The following is a 19,120-nucleotide window of genomic DNA, read 5'->3' as shown; positions in this document are numbered from 1 at the left end:
GCGTGACCTCAGCATGAGCAAGGTGCACAAGAAAACGCTAAGTGACGAGGCAACCGTCACTTTTTTGGCTCTTGTTGAGGGATTCTCAGCGCTATGGAATATAGAGCGTGCCGAGTATGCAAACGTGCAGCTACTACTAAGTGGTTCATTTGGTAAAGGAAAGGTTAGCGCTATCTTCTGCAGCCCTTGAGCGTTGGAGTCGAGAGTAAGCACGCGGATTCAGCAAACGGCGCTCCGGCTGTGGGAATGCGACCTAACTCGGCTGTGCCGGATTCAAGTGATCACGTGACTGTTTGGTCCGCGGAGCAGGCGGGATATTGCCCTCGCGTGTGTATCCACCTTTAACGGGACGGACTGACGAACAGTTTTCCTCGTTGGGTAAGCGTAGAAATGCTTACGCATTTATAACGTGAAACTGAGGGAAAGATACTTTGGCAGTGGCGTGATCGGGGGTACACCGCTTTGGAAGCTGACGCTCCAACCGACCGCACCGTCACATCGTCAAAGGGCGAATGCCGAAAGAAATAATGCCTCGCTAGGCAGCCTTTTCCGTGAAACAAAGATACACCAGCACTGAGAGCGAAGGAGTTAGGCGAGGCTGGGAGGGCGTGAAAAGAAGCAGGTGATATGAATGAGGAAGCAGCACAAGCGATGTCTCTTTAGAGACGTAATGCAGTGGACATAAAATATAGGCTGATGATGATGATGATGATGATGATGATGATGATGATGATCACGTATTAAATGGGATGGCTGTGTCGGCATACAGCTGTGGTGGTGAAATTGGAGCTAGAGGAAACGCAAGAGAATGTCGTGACATTTTCTTTCAGTTCTCAGTATTGCGCACAGCTTCTGCGCGGGCTCGGGCTGATCCAAAAGCTCGTGACCGGACCTACTATGGCGAAGACCGCGCGACTGTCAAGGGCTCGTGTCTTACGGCTAGCCGTATGTCGTCAGCTATTACTGCCACTGCATGGCGGAAAATGCGGGCGGTATATATTGACACGTGTACTTGTTTATCCTTCTACGGTACTTTTTCCCAGGCTGAAAAATGTTAAACGTTAACGTTTGGCGCAGGGCGCGCCTATACATGTATCGGAAGTTCGTCGAATGTTATCCATGGCTCTATCCGTTGTCTATTTGGCCAAACCTTGTGTGATCTGAATGTATGCGCTACGCGCATTGTGTGGTACTTTGTGGAAGGCACGCGGGCCCCAGCGATTGCGCTCGAACCTTCGACGAGTCATGTATAAAAGCCGACGCGCTTGACCCGATCATCGGATTTCGATGATCGCCGACTGCGCTCGCCGCTATCGTTGTGCTTTGAATGTCACTTGCTTTTGTGGGCACAGGTTCGCCCAATAACGAGTTCGTTTCGTTATTCACAGTCACTGCAACGTGACTATATATATATGTAGTCATGTTGCAATGACTGTGAATAACGAAACGAACACCCTGTATATATATATATATATATATATATATATATATATATATATATATATACAGGGTGATCAAAGTTAAGTCGACAGGTTTTTTTTTTTTTAATTAGGCGCTTAGATGCACGTGAGGACCACCTCTGCAGTAAGGTTATGCGCCCAGGGGGACACAAAATAAGGTAATTATTATTGTCTGTAGCTTAATTAACTAAAATTGAATAATTAACTTTTTAGTGGTTGCAGTAAGCAGGCATGTTTATATTGAAAAGTTAAAGGCAGTCGTGTTTCTACACAGTATCAGCTGGAAGATTTCTTCTAGCGTGTCTGTGCTCCGAGACATCCGGCTCCAATATTAATTGTCGTTCGCATGATTACGCATGCAAGGGAGTTACGATCGGCGCAAAGCTCCTCCCTGGTGTGACGCGGCTGTCGTGTGCGGCGTTTAGTCAGACAACGGGGCGGAAGTATGGGCAAAGATGATAACTGTCACCCTTCCCCTCTCGGCTGGCGAAATCAGGATATGACAGCGCGAACGCCGCACGCAACACCAGCGTCCCAAAAGGGAGGAGCTTTGGGCTGGTCCTCACTGTCTTGAATGCGTAATCTTAATTAATTAAATTATATTATGGGGTTTCACGGGCCAAAACCACGATCTGATCATGAGGCACGCCGTAGTGAGGGACTCCGGAAATTTGGACCACCTGGGGTTCTTTAACGTGCACCTAAATCTAAGTACACGGGTGTTTTCGCATTTCGCCCCCATCGAAATGCGGCCGCCGTGGCCGGGATTAGATCCCGCGACCTTGTACTCAGCAGCCCAACAAGATAGCCACTGAGCAACCACGGCGGGTGCATGCGTAATCTTACGAACGGCAATTGAACTTCGCAGTTCGATATCTCGGAGTACGGATGCGCTAGAAGAATTCTGCCAAATGAAACTGCGTCTAACTTTTCAATACAAACATGCCTGCTTACTGCAGCCACTAAAAAGTTAATTATTCAACTTTAGTTAATTAAGCCACCCACATCAATAATTACCACCTAATTCTGTGTCCCCGTGGGCGCATAACCTTACTGTAGAGGTGGTCTTCACGTACATCTAAGCGCCTAATTTTTAAAAACCTGTCGACTTAACTTCGATCACCCAGTAGATCGAGCGCGCACTCCTAATTCGTCGACTTCCTCTTTCACATTTCACCGTGCCGGCCGGAGGAGGTATCCACAGGAGACTGATCCTCGTTTTCATTGGTCGGTTGAAAGTATCGTCGAAACGCCATTTTCCAGGGAATTCTCCGCTTCAAGGAGCAGGGAAAATAAAGCCGCCGCCGTAGGCAATGCCTCCCTAGGGTATGCTGTACCTAGAGCTGCGCATGCTGTCGCCCACGTGCGCCGCTGTCGCTCTTGCCTTGCGCACTGAGATGATCACCTGTGGAAACGCTACGCCTGGGACCGCTTTGTCTACTTCGCGCGTCGTGATGCATTCTTGCAAATTTTGCGACAAGACTTTTTCTAATCGTAGTAATTTAAAAAAGCACATAAGAAATCTTCACGGAGTAGCAGCTTTGCAGAATTTCGTACAGGAGGAGGCAAATATACCCAGTAAGAAACGAACCCTCGCATGCGATTTGTGTCCCAAGATTTTTGCAACGCTTCGTGCCTTGCGGCAACACCACGAGAGTGAGCATAACTTCGAAGTGGAAGTGGAGACATTGACGTTTGACACGTATGCAGGTAAGAAACCTCGCTCGATTATACTTTCCATAAGGCATAACGTTGACATGTGGTCCTTTCGCCCGTACACCAACCTGTTTGACACAATGTGCTATTTCTGAAATGACTCGAGCGTGTGCCAGTATTCGGTGTGCACGTAGTTCCGTGTAACTTGTCACACACACACACAAAAAAAAAAAAAAAAAAACGTGCGTACAGAATTTTACGTAGACGTCGCCAGACTTAAACAGTTAACCATCCAGAAAGTGTGGTGTGTTATGGCCACTGTGCACGTAGTTCCGTGTAACTTGTCACACACACACACAAAAAAAAAACAAAACGTGCGTACAGAATTTTACGTAGACGTCGCCAGACTTAAACAGTTAACCATCCAGAAAGTGTGTGTGTTATGGCCACGTGTTTGCTGCCAAACACTGTAAATGTACTAGAAAGGTACTAGCAAGAGTTTTGTAACCACAACATGCTACGCTCTACATTTTATAAAGGAAGTTTTTTATAGAAAAAAAACGTGACATCTGTTGTGCATAATACAACTTTTAGCAATATAACCCATACATGTTATACCATCAAAGTTGCTGCAATTACTGCAACCTGCTTGTTTGATGCTTGGATCAGAGTCCTTGGGACGTAGGTTTTAATTTTTACCCTCTGTAACGAATCAGTGGAATGTAATTACAAGATACATGTGTTGATGTTTCTACTGCCTTTATTTCAGATTTCCTGTCTTGGAAAGATAATGTGGAGAGCGAGACTTGCAGCCATTTTGTTGCTTCTACTGGAAGAAAAGAAAATTCGCCAGGAGTGTTCAGGCGATATCTAAATTGTCACCGTTCCGGGACATATATAGAACTCCCTACAAAGCTGCGCGAACGTCAGGTTAAAGTGCAAGGCAGCACCAAAACAGGCATACATTGCTTTGCAATGCTTGAGGTTACAGAAAGGGATAACAAAGTCTTTGTAGTATTTCAGAAGAACCACTATGGACACCTGAATGAGATAGCTCATCAGAGGCTCTCTGTGGCTGAAAAAAAAGTAATTGCAGGTAAGACTTCATGCATGCCATTCATTTCCAGTGTCACAAGGTCAGAATATAACTGCTGCATTCTCCATGACAGATCAGTATTGTTTTTTAAATGCATTGCATTAACATGCTGCTAGCATTTAGTATTTAGCTACATGTACAAGAACAGACCCTAGTAAGGGAAGCTGTTTCTGAACTGAAATGTGGTTGTGTTCTTTCAGTAAAAAAAATAAAATAAAGGCTATTTACACTCGGATGCTATTTAAAACTGGATGTCTAGTTAACTAGAGAGGCTTATAAATGAGAAACAAATGAAAGGTGATATCCGGTGTAGACTATTTCATTTATAGTAATGAAACAAGAGAACAGCATATATCACCAGAATAAGTTTGTAATATGTACTATAGCTTGGATAGTGTTTTAAATGGATGCAAACATGGTGAAATTGCCCATAAAATAAATGGACTAAATCGAGAAAGTAAATTTGTAGGCTGCCTAAAGGCAAGGCGTCCTTTTTTAATGTGTGAATTATTGCTTCATCCCTTTTCTCACCTACTGGTGTCGCAGAATCCTTCGAAAGAGTCGCCATACTTATCCGTCTCCCTGTAGACTGAGCCATTCGATTCATTTTCAAAATTCAAATTATTTGCACAACCTTACTTAATGGCTTTACAAAAACCCTGCAGCAAATAACTTTTCAAAATGTCTTATCTCTGCCAATCACAGAAGCACTACGCTGCGTGCTCTTTCTGGCTCTGTCTATATTGCGTTAAAAAAGACCATGTGCGATGCCATTTGGGCAACTAGCCAATACCTTCAACATGGTAGTGGACATACTTTCTTTTATTACTGTTATAAAATAAACACTTATTTGTTAGTCTGTCAGATATCGAAAAACTGAATATGCATGCACTTCAGGTTGAAAACAGAGATCATTTTAATGTTAGCCAAACTATTCAACGGACAAAAGGTATTTCAGAACACTGTGAAAGATACAATTATATTATTCACAATGTTAAGTCGGAGGTCTGATGACCGAACACCGTAGGTCTTAAAATCGTGCTTTATTTAAAAAATTTTTCATTGAACAGCTTGGTTAGTGTTAGCTGAGACACACAGTATATGGATGTTTAGATTATGACACTAATTTAACAAGCCTTCTGTCTGTTCCCATATGACATGTAATTTGTCTAAATAGCACCGTGGTTAAGGCATGTGTTGATACTATTCTTTGGTTTTTGCAAAGACAGCCCTGTTCAAGCTACATCAAATCTGCCAGCAAAGGCATTTTAACAACAAAGTACATGTTCAGAGCTCGTATTCTAGAGGTCAGCAGCCTGAATTACCAAGTTATTAGGCAAAAAGTAGTCTAGATATTCTGCTGCAGAGCAACAAGCAAATACAGTAGAGAGGGAGAGAAACCGTTTTTTTTTTTTAATAATTGGAAGTCCCTGCTGTTAAGAGTCTAGCTGAGTCCCCGGTATTAATGATGAGTCCATCTGTCTGGACCTATTGATGATGTGGGCATAGCAGTGGGTGCACCTTAAACTATGCCCACCAGCAGTGGGCATAGTGTAAGATGCAGCTCCTGCCATGGAGCAGTCCAGCCCTCCCAGGTGTAGTAAAAAGAGAGTGGGATGTCTGCGTAAATTAAAAAACAGAGATGTGCAGCCTCCTTGGTTGCTGATGAGTTGCTCTTTACAATTTTCAGGTAGACTAGCAGAAGGAGTGCCACCGAAGACCATTTTGCAAAAAATCAAGGCAGGCACAAGTGCAGCTAGCAGTCGGATGAAAACTTGTCACAAGAGAGGACCTTCGGAACATCCGCGATAAGTATAATATTGACAAAGCAGAGCGGCGACATCCTGACGATTTTACGAGTGTGAAGTTATGGGTTAAAGAAATGGAAGAGAAGGATTTAAACACAGGAAATGAGCTGATGAGCCCAGAAAATGAGCCAAGTAAGGCAGGCAGTGACTCGCCTTTTTGTATTACAGGAAAGAGGGTGATCCGAGCAGTTCTGAAGGCAACTTTGAGCTTGCCTTGATGACCTTCCCACAGAGAGAACTACTTTGTAAGCTAGGAATAGAGAAATTGTGTATTGACTCTACGCATGGCACAAATAGGTACAAGTTTCAGCTGACAACATTGCTAACCATCTCGGAAGATGGCTCTGGTATTCCATGTGCCTACTTGATTTCTAAGAGAGTTAACACTGAAACGATGGTGAGGTTTTTTGAGGCCATCAAGGGAAATGTAGGCGTGATAGAGTGTAAAGCATTCATGTCCGATGATGCTCCTGTTTATGGCAACACATGGGAGCAAGTGATGGGTCCCTTAAAGAATCGGTGGTTGTGTATCTGGCATGTGATGCGCAGCTGGAACGCACACCTCAATATGATTAGTAGCATCAAGTACAGGAGTGTTACAAGGGAAACCTTGCACGCACTAATCAATGCAGATGAAACAGAAATAGATGAGAAAGTAAAAGAATTTCTTAACCTACCTTCCAAGTTGCACACACAGAATAACCTTGCTTTCAAAGATCTAGAGGATCTCGAAAGCTTTACTAAATACTTTGAGAAAACTTATGCTAAGAGAGTACTTCAGTGGGCCTATTGCTATAGAAAGCAGGTAGGCTTAAACAAACAATCACATTGAATCAATGCACAAGACTCTGAAGTACTCCTACTTTGGTGGCCAAGTAAATGTGCGGCTGGACAAGCTAATCTATGTACTTTTTACCTTGACAGCTGACAAACTTTTCAACAGGGCTGTTGCACTTATAAAAGGCAATATCGACCATCGCAAATCTGCTATCTTCAAAAAGCACAAAGCAGGCGTTGATATTCAGACATCCGATATTGACAGAGTGGGAGATGGCGTATGGCAGGTAAAATCTCGGAGCATAATTAACTTTCATCACATCGTGAAAAAGACTGACAGGACTTGCACAGGTTGTGAGCTCCATTGTAAGCACAGCAAGGCTTGCCATAACATGTACACATGTACGTTTCTTGACTATGTAACACATGTGCACATGTGCAAGCACATTCATGCTGTTGCTTTGATGGTGCTGCAGTCAAGCAAGTTGCCGAGCCATGAAACCAGTTGCTCTGGTGTCTCTTGATAATGGTAGTCAAAGCTTTTGTGTCATTGATGATCCCAGCTGCTTAATGGCCAGTGCTCAAGGTATCATGCAGAGCACAAAGCAATGTTTGAAAGAAGAAAAAACAGAAAAAAAGAATTGAAAAGTTCAAAGTGCAAGCTGAGGCTGCTTTTCAACAGATATTGAAAAACCTTCCTGAAACAAGTTGCGAGAAAATGGATTCTATAAAACATGACTTAACAAAGTTATTTAAAAATCACAAGCTTGCAGACGTGAGAGAGCCTGCAGGAAAGCTTAGATTGATGCCTGCAAACAAAAACCTTCAGAAACAGCGGAGGTATGCAGCACCCAAAAAGAGCAAATCTAAAATGGCACTAAGTCATCGGCCAACTATGCTGGAGCAAGAAGCAATAAAGCGGGATCTTTTAGGTGGGGAAATGGGGGGGGGGGCAGCAAAACCTTATTTATTCATACTGGGAATGACCATCGTTACTGCAGTCCAGCAAAGTAAGCTTAGTAGTAGTGTAGAAGTAACTTGGTTGTTTTGTAGAAAGCTAGAGAAAATGCTGTTTTTGTTTAGACAGGCAGAGTACGGTTGCCATAAGCAAGGCATGCTTTGCCGGCACTATGGCATAGTTAAGTATTATCAGTGTGGCATGAGAAGCATTTCTAGGCTAGTTGTGTGCAGTGTGGTGTTGCAAATGGATGCACAATATTATGTGCAGCAGTGCGACTGTGGATTGGATGGTGGTCTGTTAGAGCGTGAGAGGTATCTCTGAGCTTGTCACATGTGCTGCTTGTGCAAGTATGTGTCTACAGTGTAAATAGACATTACATGCAGACGTGATGTCCAATCGGATGGTGTGTGCGTTAGAGCGCGAGAGGCACCTCTGAGCTGGTCACACGTGCTGCTTGTAAGTGTGTGTGTTGTCTGTGTACAGTGTAAATTGACATTACATGCAGAGTGATGTCCAATCGGATGGTGTGTACGTTAGAGCGCGAGAGGCACCTCTGAGCTGGTCACACGTGCTGCTTGTAAGTGTGTGTGTGTCTGTGTACAGTGTAAATTGACATTACATGCAGACGTGATGTCCAATCGGATGGTGTGTGCGTTAGAGCGCGAGAGGCACCTCTGAGCTGGTCACACGTGCTGCTTGTAAGTGTGTGTGTGTCTGTGTGCAGTGTAAATTGACATTACATGCAGAGTGATGTCCAATCGGATGGTGTGTACGTTAGAGCGCGAGAGGCACCTCTGAGCTGGTCACACGTGCTGCTTGTAAGTGTGTGTGTGTCTGTGTACAGTGTAAATTGACATTACATGCAGACGTGATGTCCAATTGGATGGGGCATGCTGCTGGTAGATGTACAGTGGGCTTCTACTAAGCTGAATGGATTTGGTTAGCCATATTCCTTACACAATACAAACAAGACACTGAATGCAAGCTGGCTTTGATAGCTTGCACTTGTTTTTCATTAGACCAAACTTAACCAACATGAACAAAAAGCTCTACACAGTGGGAACATGAAGTGATTACAGTTGTCCGAATGGCCCCTGTGTGTTTTTAGGAGTTCAGAAAAATGTAACATTTAAGGGTAAGCAAGAGTGAACTTGTTGGAACAGTGGAGAAAGCAACTGCTGAATTCCTTGAGGCACTACTACAAGGTGCTGCTGCTGATGATGACAGCAAGTGTGCTGATTCTGAGGCATCACCAATAACACACAATAGCAGTTTACTGTATTGTCTGTACAAGTCCTCTGAAGTACTTTGAGCAAGTTTGGAAAGTGTTTTATCCTGACAACTGAATTAGGTCGCACTGAGTGTGCACATTACAGTTATCAATAAGCAATTACAGGCTGTGTATTACCTTCTTCCTGAAAGACTAATTTGTATTGACTTCTGCAGGTGCACACAACAAAACTGTGCAGCTTTGTTGCTCCTTTAATTTCACCATAACAGAGTCCACTGTACATGTACGTAATGTGGATGTATTGCAGACTTCTGGCTGTCACTGCACAGCCTGTGAGTGTTTTCCTTGGTAAATTCGCCTACTGTTTGAATATGGAGATACCAGGGCAAAAGAAATGTGATAATGATATGGTTGGAAACTTGAGATGCAGTTTGCTTGCTTTGCATCCAAACTAAAATTAGCACCGAAAGGTTGCAAGAAGCATTTTCTTGCAGCATGTGTGCATGAGAAAAATTGCCCGCCAATCCACCCTGTGAAGGTGGTTGGAAAGCGAAGCTTTTTACGCTACCCTCACGGTGACTGCGGCGCACTTGATATTTCACACACTACAACGTAACTTTAACCACGGCCTTTAATATTATCATTTACTTCACAACAATGTTCACTACTGCTTTATGATCGGTGTGATATACACTACTAGACTACTCCATAGTGGGGTAGTCTAGAAAATGAACCGAAGCAGTTACTAGGCTGGAAGGGTTTCGAATGACGTCAACCCTCTTTCAAGCCGCTGCATAAGCTTTGCAACAGCTGCAATCTAATCTTACGGACCGCGCCGAGCCTGTTTCCGTTGTTTGCCCGCAGCCCTTATCATCCATCATGTTGGCTCATCACTTTGAAGCTTGTTTTTGTTGTTTTTCTTGCGAAAACGAGTGCTTAGTTGTACGCTGAATGCCTGAATTCAAGTAAGCTATACTGCTATACCTGCAATTGTTAGCGGTTCGTCGGGATCGTTTTTTGATTACAACGACGGACACGACAAAACCCTTGGCTGGTAGAGGTACAAAGCTTCGCTTTAAAAATTTCTGAGTCAATCCACAACCATGATGCTGCACTTTTCAATGATCTTACAGGTGCACATTTCATCATTGGCTGCCCTGGACCACCTCAGCAGATTGTCATCATGCTACAAGAACACCAATGTCTTAATGCTAGTAACTATAATAAACATTGTCTACCAATACTGATTGCCTACTGTTATCGCTGTCTACTGTACACGAAAGCAACGCTAAACAACATGGGAACAACCAGTGAGATTGTGCTTCTTATCTACATTGCTAATATCCACAAACCTCAATTAAGGAACAATAACACCAAGTGAGGTCATTTCACCACAAAAAACCACACTTTGCACTGAACAAAGATGGCATCGCTGCACGTACTAAGTGCCATTTAGTTTCACAGGCCTGCAATTTTGCAAAACCTTAAAATGGTAGGTGTAAAAAAAGTAATTTTTAAAGCTACTTTAAAACATCACTGCATTTCGGTGAGCTGCCACAAAATATGAAACAGTTTCAGCAAAAGAAATGTTGAAAAAGTTTCATAGCTACAAAACAAGAACACTTTCTGTGGTAAGGTGTGGAAACCAGGTTTATTTTACAGACCATGATACAAGACGTTGATTGTTCTAGAGGTCAGTCATTGGTGCGAGAATTTTGTTTTTTAATTCGAAACCCATTTTCTTTTGCCAATACATACCTGAATATCTGCACACAAATGCCCTGGCATGTGTTAGTACCGACTCTTCGCAGAAGGAAAGAAATGACCAGAAGTGTAATTTAAAGTAAGGCAGGAAGGTATTAAGATCAGTAATAGCTTTGCTTTCAAACGACACGCATTTGCACCTGTACCATGCAAAGCTTTGCATTAGGACAAATTAAATAATGTACGTTACTGTGATGAATACTACAACGGAGCAAGGTGAGTAGTGAGTAGCTTAAAATGCGCTGCACCTTTGCACTTCCAAATATTTAGATGCAACAATATGCAGCATGTTCCAGCAAATATTCGGCAAGTCTTTAAAGAAAAATGGAGCTGTCAGTGTGGTAATACCAGCTTGAGATTGCTAGCAGCAATACGTAGAAGGCATTAGTATGTGTTTCTCTAATGAGCCGATAATAGTTTTTTTTTAATCTGCACTGGAGTAATTTATAACACTTTCACACAGGGTTTCATTTGACTGTTTTCAAGAAAGCCCAGAATAGGCAACTGCCAAAACATACCACACGCCTGACTTGCAATTGCATTGGTGTTGATGTGTCATTTATTGTGGTGTGGCTGTCAAGTAAGTGACATTCCAGATTTAAAAAGCTGTCCGCAGAATTTTTAAAGGGAAGCTTTCTTTGGCTCTTCCACACAATTTTTGGCTTCCGATTGCAACTGCCTTGCTGATTATGCAACATGGGCTACTAGTTACGTCCCACAGAGTGTGTGTCAGATGCTGTCTTAGACAATTGCCATCACGGGTAGAGTGCAGACCAGTAGCGGATATAATGCAAACCGAGGTGGCTCGGGATGCCAAATGATTTAAGCAAGCGCAGACATGAATTCCCAACACAAATGCACTTCCGACCTGCCCTCCCGCATTTATACGAATCGAGTAGCTTGTTGCTTTAAAGCAAGTCTAGGAGATGACGATTTCCCATTTTCCCAAAGACTTTGCACAGACAGGTAATAAGCACAACAGGCCTGTAGCTAGAAGCCAAATGGATGAATCCTTTAATTTCTTTCCTTGAGAACAAGAACTACAATGGCTCATGCAGAACCTTAAATGCCAGACTGTTTTTCATAAATGAAAAAAACTTTGTGTTTCAGGCTGAAGTGTTTTAATATCTCATAACTGTTTTCAATCAGGTGCGAAGTGATCACAAAAATTTGAGGCCTTATAAGTACAGCAATGATAATGGCTCATCAAGGGCATACTTAAGTTTTCATTCAGCTATTTCATATAAAAATCTCAATAACGTGCGGCTCTAAACAAATGTTTTTAAATCTGCGCCTGGTGCATTCGCCAGATCTTAAGTGTTCACTTGGTATTGGCCAAGGACAAAGCATAGGTTTGCTTCCGTTTTAGCCTTCCAAGCCTACCAAGTCACCACTTTTTGTATCTGAAATCTGGTCATTTTACTCGGTGATATGCACGACAGCCTGCCAAATCTCTGGCACGTGGGCAAAGAAAGCTTCAGCTTACAATTGTGCGCAACAGAGGTAGTTACATCAGTTTCTTCGAGATCCGAGTTGAGAATGTTTGCACGATGGCAACAAGATGCACAGCCTTGCAGTTGACATGTGTCAAGACTGGGTCACTGGGTGCTTCAATCTCACAAACGGCTCAAAATGGCATGCTTTCATATGGTAAACAGCAACTGACTCAGGGCCTGACCCTACTAATGACAGTGCGAAAATTGCAGTTACACGGATCCATTGTAGTGAATACAAGTCCATACTGCAGCATTCGGTTACTGCTCTCAACACAGCACATGGCGATGTCAACGTGGGCATGCATGCTTGCCACAATTGTCTGTAGAAGAATAGCATACAAAACCAAGCCATGGACAGAGGAGAGACACAAGTGCTAACATTCAACTCATTTATTTGACGCATGACAGAACATATTTGAACACGAATTCAAAGTAAATGTTGTCGGGATATGGGGGGATGCCAACGGCCCTCTGCCTCGACACACCGAGCCCCGCGGTTGGCGCATGCCTGCGCATCAACCGCGGTCCGGTACAAGCTCGAGGAAACAATAGACGACAACCACGTGTACACTCGGAAAGCATTTATTACGACTGCAACTAACACTTCGAGCAGGCCAGCTAGCTATAGTTGACATCGCTGAGGGTTCCCTCGAAGAGAATAATACACTAGGTAAAGAAGGGCTTCCGACTTACCAACTGGGGAATACGGGGGGGCCGCGGCGTTTGCCGCGGCAAGAACGCGGTTGACTAACCACGTGCGGGAATACGGGAGCGGCGGCGGAGACTTCCGCCATCGCCGCTTGCTGGGGACCAAAGAGGGCGATATCAGCGGGATCTCACGTGACCCACCCGGTGGCGCTGATAGCGCTTGCGATTCCCGCGCGCCGCCCGCGGAAGGAAAGTTTCCCCTCTCCCAACTCTCCCTGGTACGCATGTGCTTGACGCGACGTTCGCTGCCCGTGCGGCGGTTATGGGACCCGAGGATTCCCACAATGTGCATGTCACACAGCTATGACTTCCAAAAATGATCTAAAATTGACCCAAGGAAATACAGTTTCTTTTCCAATATCCCACAGATGGCAAGCTTCCGCATTATTTTTTATTAAATTCTGGGGTGCCAAAATTAAAATTTGATTATGAGGCACACTGTAGTGGCAAACTGCAGGTTAATTTTGACCACCTGGTGTTATTTCACATGCACTCAATGCACGGCACGTGGGCGTTTTTGCATTTCACCCCATCGGAATGCGGGCACCGCGACTAGGATTCGATACTGCACCCTCGAGCTTAGTAAAACGTCATAGGTGCTCGTGCATTGTCAATCGTCATGGCCACAATAATTAACTAGCTGTTTTTTCTTTTGATGTTACGCCAGGAAATGGTGGATGATATCCGCACATTCTGTAATGAGTAGGAAGAAGACTGTCCTTCTGCTACGAGACGAAACATCCAAGAATGAACAAAATTTAGTAACGCTCACAATTGTGGCCAAAGTGATTGACAGGTTGGCACACAATGCTTAAGCTTGCCATCTGTAGGAATATTAGGAAACGAACTCGAGTTTCTTCGAGCTGATTTTTGAAGTTATGGCTGTGTGACACGTGCACTTGCTTTGAATTCATGCTATATACATTGTGTCATGCTTCAAATAAACATTCGTTGAATGTTAGCACTTGTGTGTCTTGCCGCTTCCATCCGTGTCTTGGTTTCGTGTTACTCATCTACAGTTGTGCACCAAGCTGAAATTGCTCTCGTCAATATTATCATCTGCTCGTGGGAGAAGTTTGTGTGCAACGACGCCAGAGATGTGCATCTGTACAACATCCCTCGGGCTCTGGGATGCCGCATGGTGCACAAGATGCTTTTAAAAAATTGATTTTTTGCTCTGCAGGCTGCCATCTAACGTAACATGTTGTACTTCTCTAATATTGAGTGCGAACTATTATTATTAGAAATGCATGGTATTAGAAACTTTTTGTGATGAGGTCACTGAAGTGTTTATCGTAATTAATGTTTAAGGCAATGCTGTCTTATGTTTTTGTAAGGTAAATGCACTTCCTAGCAGAATTTTATATATTTCAATGATTTTTAACTGAACTTAGTAAAGCACAGGAGATGCGAGAGCTGCCACTGCGTGGGTTCATCTGGGATCGTTGAGGCGAGTAGTCAAACCTATAGTCTTTGATTCACAGCTGGATCTTTAAACCATTTCACCATGAAACGGAGTGATACTTCTTGATGACCAAACCTGCACAGCTTCTAGAGTGTTACATGCTAAATATGAAATGGAGTATAGTGGGTATTGTGGTAGCTGATAATAGGATTATGTCTACTTGGCAAGACAGCAGCCAGTACAAGCAAAGTTTAAAAGACAAAAAACATTGCTTCAAAGAAAAAACAAGAAAATATCATGCCCACACTTTAATTAGAAGTTTCGGAGAAGCGGGGCACAATTTGCACACACCCAAAAACGTTTTAAATGCATGGCTTAAACATTTTTGCTACTAAAGCTGGACTTGTTTCAAGTTCAATTTTTTGTGATGTGCTATCACTATCAATTGACAGTAGTACAGATGCCCGTATACTGGTATCAAATGAGCTCGCAGTTCTAAAAATTCCGTTAAAGAATTCTACTAGCTATGAAGGAAATGCTATGGGCATCTTTGATAAGCTTTTCAACTACATAACAAAAATGTGGGTCTTATAAACCATGAGATGATTTCTCAAGGGTCTGTGCACCACCAGCTAGACTGTGCTTCAACACCGATTCACAGTGGCAATGTGATTATGCACAACGTGAACATGCTACCAGATCTATGCGACTTTTCCGTGTCCTGCATGGGATGTTGCGAGAGCTGGAAAGGTTTATCTAAGAACCCAGTGCAGGAATTGCACAGTTTGGAAACTGCAACATTATTTCATCCCTTTCATTCTCTATGTCATTAAATGATGATAAAAAGTGTCTGTGACGTTAACCATCCCGGCACACAGCAAGAGCTCGCCCTCATACATTAGACAAATTTCATGAGCTCAAGGAACAAAATGTCCTGTTCTTCAATGTCATCTATGCAGATTCGTACTGTCAAGCACAGTTTTCCCAGTGTGATTGCACTCTTGTAAGGGCAACATTGCTACGAAACGCGTTTAGTTTGCACCAGAATTTATTGAACTACAAGCTACACGGTAAAGAAATGCTGAAAAAAGTTGTTGCAGTTTCACCTGAAAGGCGAAGCATCAATTGCGATAGCAAATTTGTAGAGAGCTATACGGAGTAATGATAGTAGCTTTATCCGGTGTATACCCTTGGACATGCAGCAGCACCGGCAACACGCAAAACTGTTGTCGACGCCGTCGGCGTTTTGCCCGCGTTCGCACAAAATGCGTACGGCGTTGGTGACTGTTGCCGGAGTCTCTGATATAAATAGGCACTTGATGCCGCAGCTAAACGTCGCCTTCCTTCCCTCCCCCTCCCCCCCCCCTCCCCGGCCTTTCGCGCGTCGGAAGAAGGCGCGTTTGTTCTACATATATGGTGATTGTAAAGGAGGAAAGAGACTTCTGCAGCCCTTAAGAGAGCACGGCGCAGAACGCGCGTTTTTTCTTCGCCGTGCGTTCACTCCCCGTGAAAGCGCGCGTCCCTCGCTCCCTTTCACTCGCACATACAGCGTTCGGCGCGCGGCGACGATTTCATCTCCACTGACGTCATACGGAACCTCACGGCAACGGCGACGCCGACGGCAGAATTCTGCTTTGGAGTGTCCATATAATTGCTATCGTAATAAAATACTGAATGCTCTATGACCACGGTAACAATAAGCATTAAAATGGAACTATTAAAAATAGCTCACAAATCGTCACACAAAGCTAACAGTAATTCATAAAAACACCCAGATTTATTGCAAAATAGAGCAAATGCATATGTTGATTTAGGGATCCAGTGCACAAGAGTATATGTATGTTTGAGTACATGCACTAAGCCAACACACAAAAACGTCTACTCATTCGCCTCGATGAAATGACTGCATAATCAAATACGCAAACCTCAAACACTGCCGCGCTGCGAAGCTCGAACGCTTCAACTTGTATTGCAAAGCATTTGCATCTGTAGGCATGAATTTTCACGGCACGTTCGCTAAATCGTTGTCAACTCTCCCGGTGTTCGCATCTTCGAAGACATAAATCGTCGTAAGGAAAGAACAAGACTGGCCAAAACAGGTGGCTCGATTGTTCGCGGGACAGTTCGACTATTACACACGCTTTTGAATACTATTTATTTACCAACCAGTTCTAAAAGAACGGTTACAAATGATCGTATCGCGAGGTTGAAAGCGCAGAACGCAGCATTCAGTGTACTCGCGTTAACAGGGAGACGAGAGTCAGGTACACAATTTTCACACGCCGCACTATTCTGCAACTGCTTGCAGAAAAGAATAAATCAGATTCGATATCCAATTTACCGCGTAGCATGAGCTCGTGCCTAATCATATCATATTTGAATGAATGTAAACAATCCCCATGTTTTTTTCTTCACCAATGTAGGTGGCGCTTCGCAACGCCACCATCATCATCAAGGCAGAAACTGAAACCGTAATAAAAACGCAGCATAATGTTTTCAGGCTTGTTAATAAATAAAGACAAATAAGATTATTCGCTCTCCCGCACGTACTTACAGCATGGATTTTCAGCTAACTCGTACGTTCTGGACACATACACGGACGCTAAATACAAGGATTGACCTAAAGATTGTTCTTGAGTATTCGAATATAATTAAAAAAGAAAGTACTTTCAAATCACTACGCATTATCGTCAGTGAAACCAAGATGAAACTTACAAAAAATGGAAGTCTGTAAAATGCGACCCCTTTCGAATGAATTCAAACTCAAAAGAGGGAGAGAGTGAGAAAGCTCTTTATTGAAAAAGCAGTTAGAGTATTTAGCCAGAGTATTTACACCTGTATGCTACTCTACAGGGAATGGGACGAAGGAGAAAGGTGCTAGAAGAAAGTGGGCAAAAGAAAAAGGAGAAAAAAATTAAAGTCTTGCGATGTTATCAGCAGTAAGTATCCGATGCGATTAAGGTAGATGGTAAATGCAAAATAAAATAATATCACAGTCTTGATTGAGACGATGTGTGAGTCATAGTTTAGACAACAAACCAATTGACTCAATACATAAAAACTTTAGGGCTTTGCGCTGTTTTGATGGGCAAGGCCAGGGACTCAGCATCATTGTCAATGGGCCTTGGTCAAGCTTTTTCATGTTCATTTTATATCAACGTAGCTCGTCTCTGTAAGCTGGGCACTCAAGCAAGATGGCCTCTAGAGATTCCATGGAGTCGCAGTTGTCACATGGATTTGTGGTCTGGCCAATGTGAAAAAGAGGATTGTTCACGTGTGCAACGTTCAGCCAAAGCTGGTGATAGAGGGTCTCCAAATGCTGTGGTAGACATTTTGAAAGCCTTGATTGTAGTTCTGGGTCGATTTTGAACAGAAACTTTCAATTGCCTGAATGTGACGACCATCTTCTACACCGTTCATTGAGCACATAGCGCTTCGTCATAGTTGAAGCCTCACTTTAAGTGAAAAAACACTTTTATAGATATTATGTGATCATGACCTTTGCGGGCTGCCTCATCCACTTTTTCATTACCTGTTATACTGCAATGTCCTGGAAGCCACTGAAATGCTATCACATGTCCAGCGTTAGATTCCAAGTGGTGTAGGTATGCTATGTCCTGGACCAAAGTGTAATTGTATGATTGTTGTTGAAGCTGCCGCAGTATGTATTTTAGCGCCTGTTTCATCGCGTACAGCTCAGAGCTCAAACAATGTTGATGATGTTAATCGCTCTAAACACCACGAAAATGTCTGACCTGTGGAAGGAACGAAAATACCACAGGAAGAGCTACGTTGCGTAAAGGAGCCGTCAGTAAATATGTGCTTCGTAGTGGAGTACTTCACGCTCAAGATGTAAGACACTTCCATTGAATATGGAACAATAACTCGAATGCTTGAATTTTTTTAGAAGTTAGAAGAGCCACAGTGAGGTCTGCGACCCAAAGAGAACAAATCACGCCAATTCGCCTACTAAGTAAAGTACAGTAAAATGTGGGGCTATGTAAGATGGAAAACGATTGTAACAATGATCACAAAGAAACTGCAGGCGACTATACGAGGTGTGTTCAAAAAGGAACGGAACTTTTGAAATAGCGCGCCCACCGCCAGAGGGAGCGTGCTGCGGCTACTGAGCACACGTAGCGGCAGGTTTAGACAACAAGCTGTCATTTACCACGTATTGAACTCTGACCGTTAGTTGGTGAGCTACAGCCACGGCAGCTGTAGCTACTACAGCTGTAGCTGTAGTAAGTGAGCACGTGCGCAAAAAGCTGTTCGTCGGATTAGTGCCAAAGTGACGATGAAAGAGCTTGAAGAACATTTGTGTGCGAAATTTTGCTACAAAACTTTAAAAACCTTTCACAGAGAGATTTCAATTGCTTAGCCAAGCAAACGAGGACTGTACGAGTCGCACATTGTGCAATGAGTGGTTTAAGTGTGTTGAACACGGCAGAATGTCGATGGGTGACGATTTCAAGTGTGTACGACCTTCCACATCAACAGATGATGACCATGTCAAGAGAGTTCGTGCTATGATTTGTGGAAACTGTCGTTTAACTGTTCAAGAAGTTTCTGACGAAGTGGGCATCAGCGGATACGTTTAGCATCAAATTTTGAGTGACAAACTGGAGATGCGTTATGTTAGTGCAAAATTCATGCTGTGTTTGCTGACTGCCGATCAGAAACAAACCCGTGTTGAAATCAGCCGGGAACTTGCCACTGCCAATGACAATGAAAACTTCCTTAACAAAATCATAATAG

General features: G+C 43.4%; 1 protein-coding gene and 1 long non-coding RNA gene across 2 annotated transcripts; one reads left to right on the top strand and one right to left on the bottom strand.

Moving 5' to 3' along the window:
* The first annotated feature begins 2,650 nt into the window (after positions 1 to 2,650).
* LOC119436294 (zinc finger transcription factor family protein 17-like) lies at positions 2,651 to 6,024 on the top strand. Its single transcript, XM_037703105.2, has 3 exons — positions 2,651 to 3,170; positions 3,886 to 4,212; positions 5,903 to 6,024. The coding sequence occupies exons 1-3, from the start codon at positions 2,789 to 2,791 to the stop codon at positions 6,022 to 6,024; spliced, it is 831 nt and encodes a 276-aa protein (XP_037559033.1). The 5' UTR covers positions 2,651 to 2,788.
* Positions 6,025 to 8,055: 2,031 nt separating this feature from the next.
* LOC125941531 (uncharacterized) lies at positions 8,056 to 8,671 on the bottom strand. Its single transcript, XR_007464421.1, has 3 exons — positions 8,551 to 8,671; positions 8,310 to 8,430; positions 8,056 to 8,188 (listed from the first exon to the last, which is right to left on the bottom strand). It is a non-coding gene; the product is annotated as an uncharacterized LOC125941531 (long non-coding RNA).
* Between the last annotated feature and the right edge of the window lie 10,449 nt (positions 8,672 to 19,120).

The sequence above is a fragment of the Dermacentor silvarum genome, chromosome 1 (genome assembly GCF_013339745.2).
Source record: "Dermacentor silvarum isolate Dsil-2018 chromosome 1, BIME_Dsil_1.4, whole genome shotgun sequence".
Lineage (NCBI taxonomy): Eukaryota > Metazoa > Arthropoda > Arachnida > Ixodida > Ixodidae > Dermacentor > Dermacentor silvarum.
Note: the sequence above shows the minus strand (reverse complement) of the source record. Positions and strands in the feature narration are given on the sequence as shown.

Bases quoted from the DNA above. Each gene is read 5' to 3' on its own strand.
- LOC119436294 (XM_037703105.2), top strand. From the start codon at position 2,789: ATGCTGTACCTAGAGCTGCGCATGCTGTCGCCCACGTGCGCCGCTGTC. The intron at 3,171-3,885 runs GTAAGAAACCTC...CCTTTATTTCAG, and splicing joins GACGTTTGACACGTATGCAG to ATTTCCTGTCTTGGAAAGAT. The intron at 4,213-5,902 runs GTAAGACTTCAT...TACAATTTTCAG, and splicing joins TGAAAAAAAAGTAATTGCAG to GTAGACTAGCAGAAGGAGTG.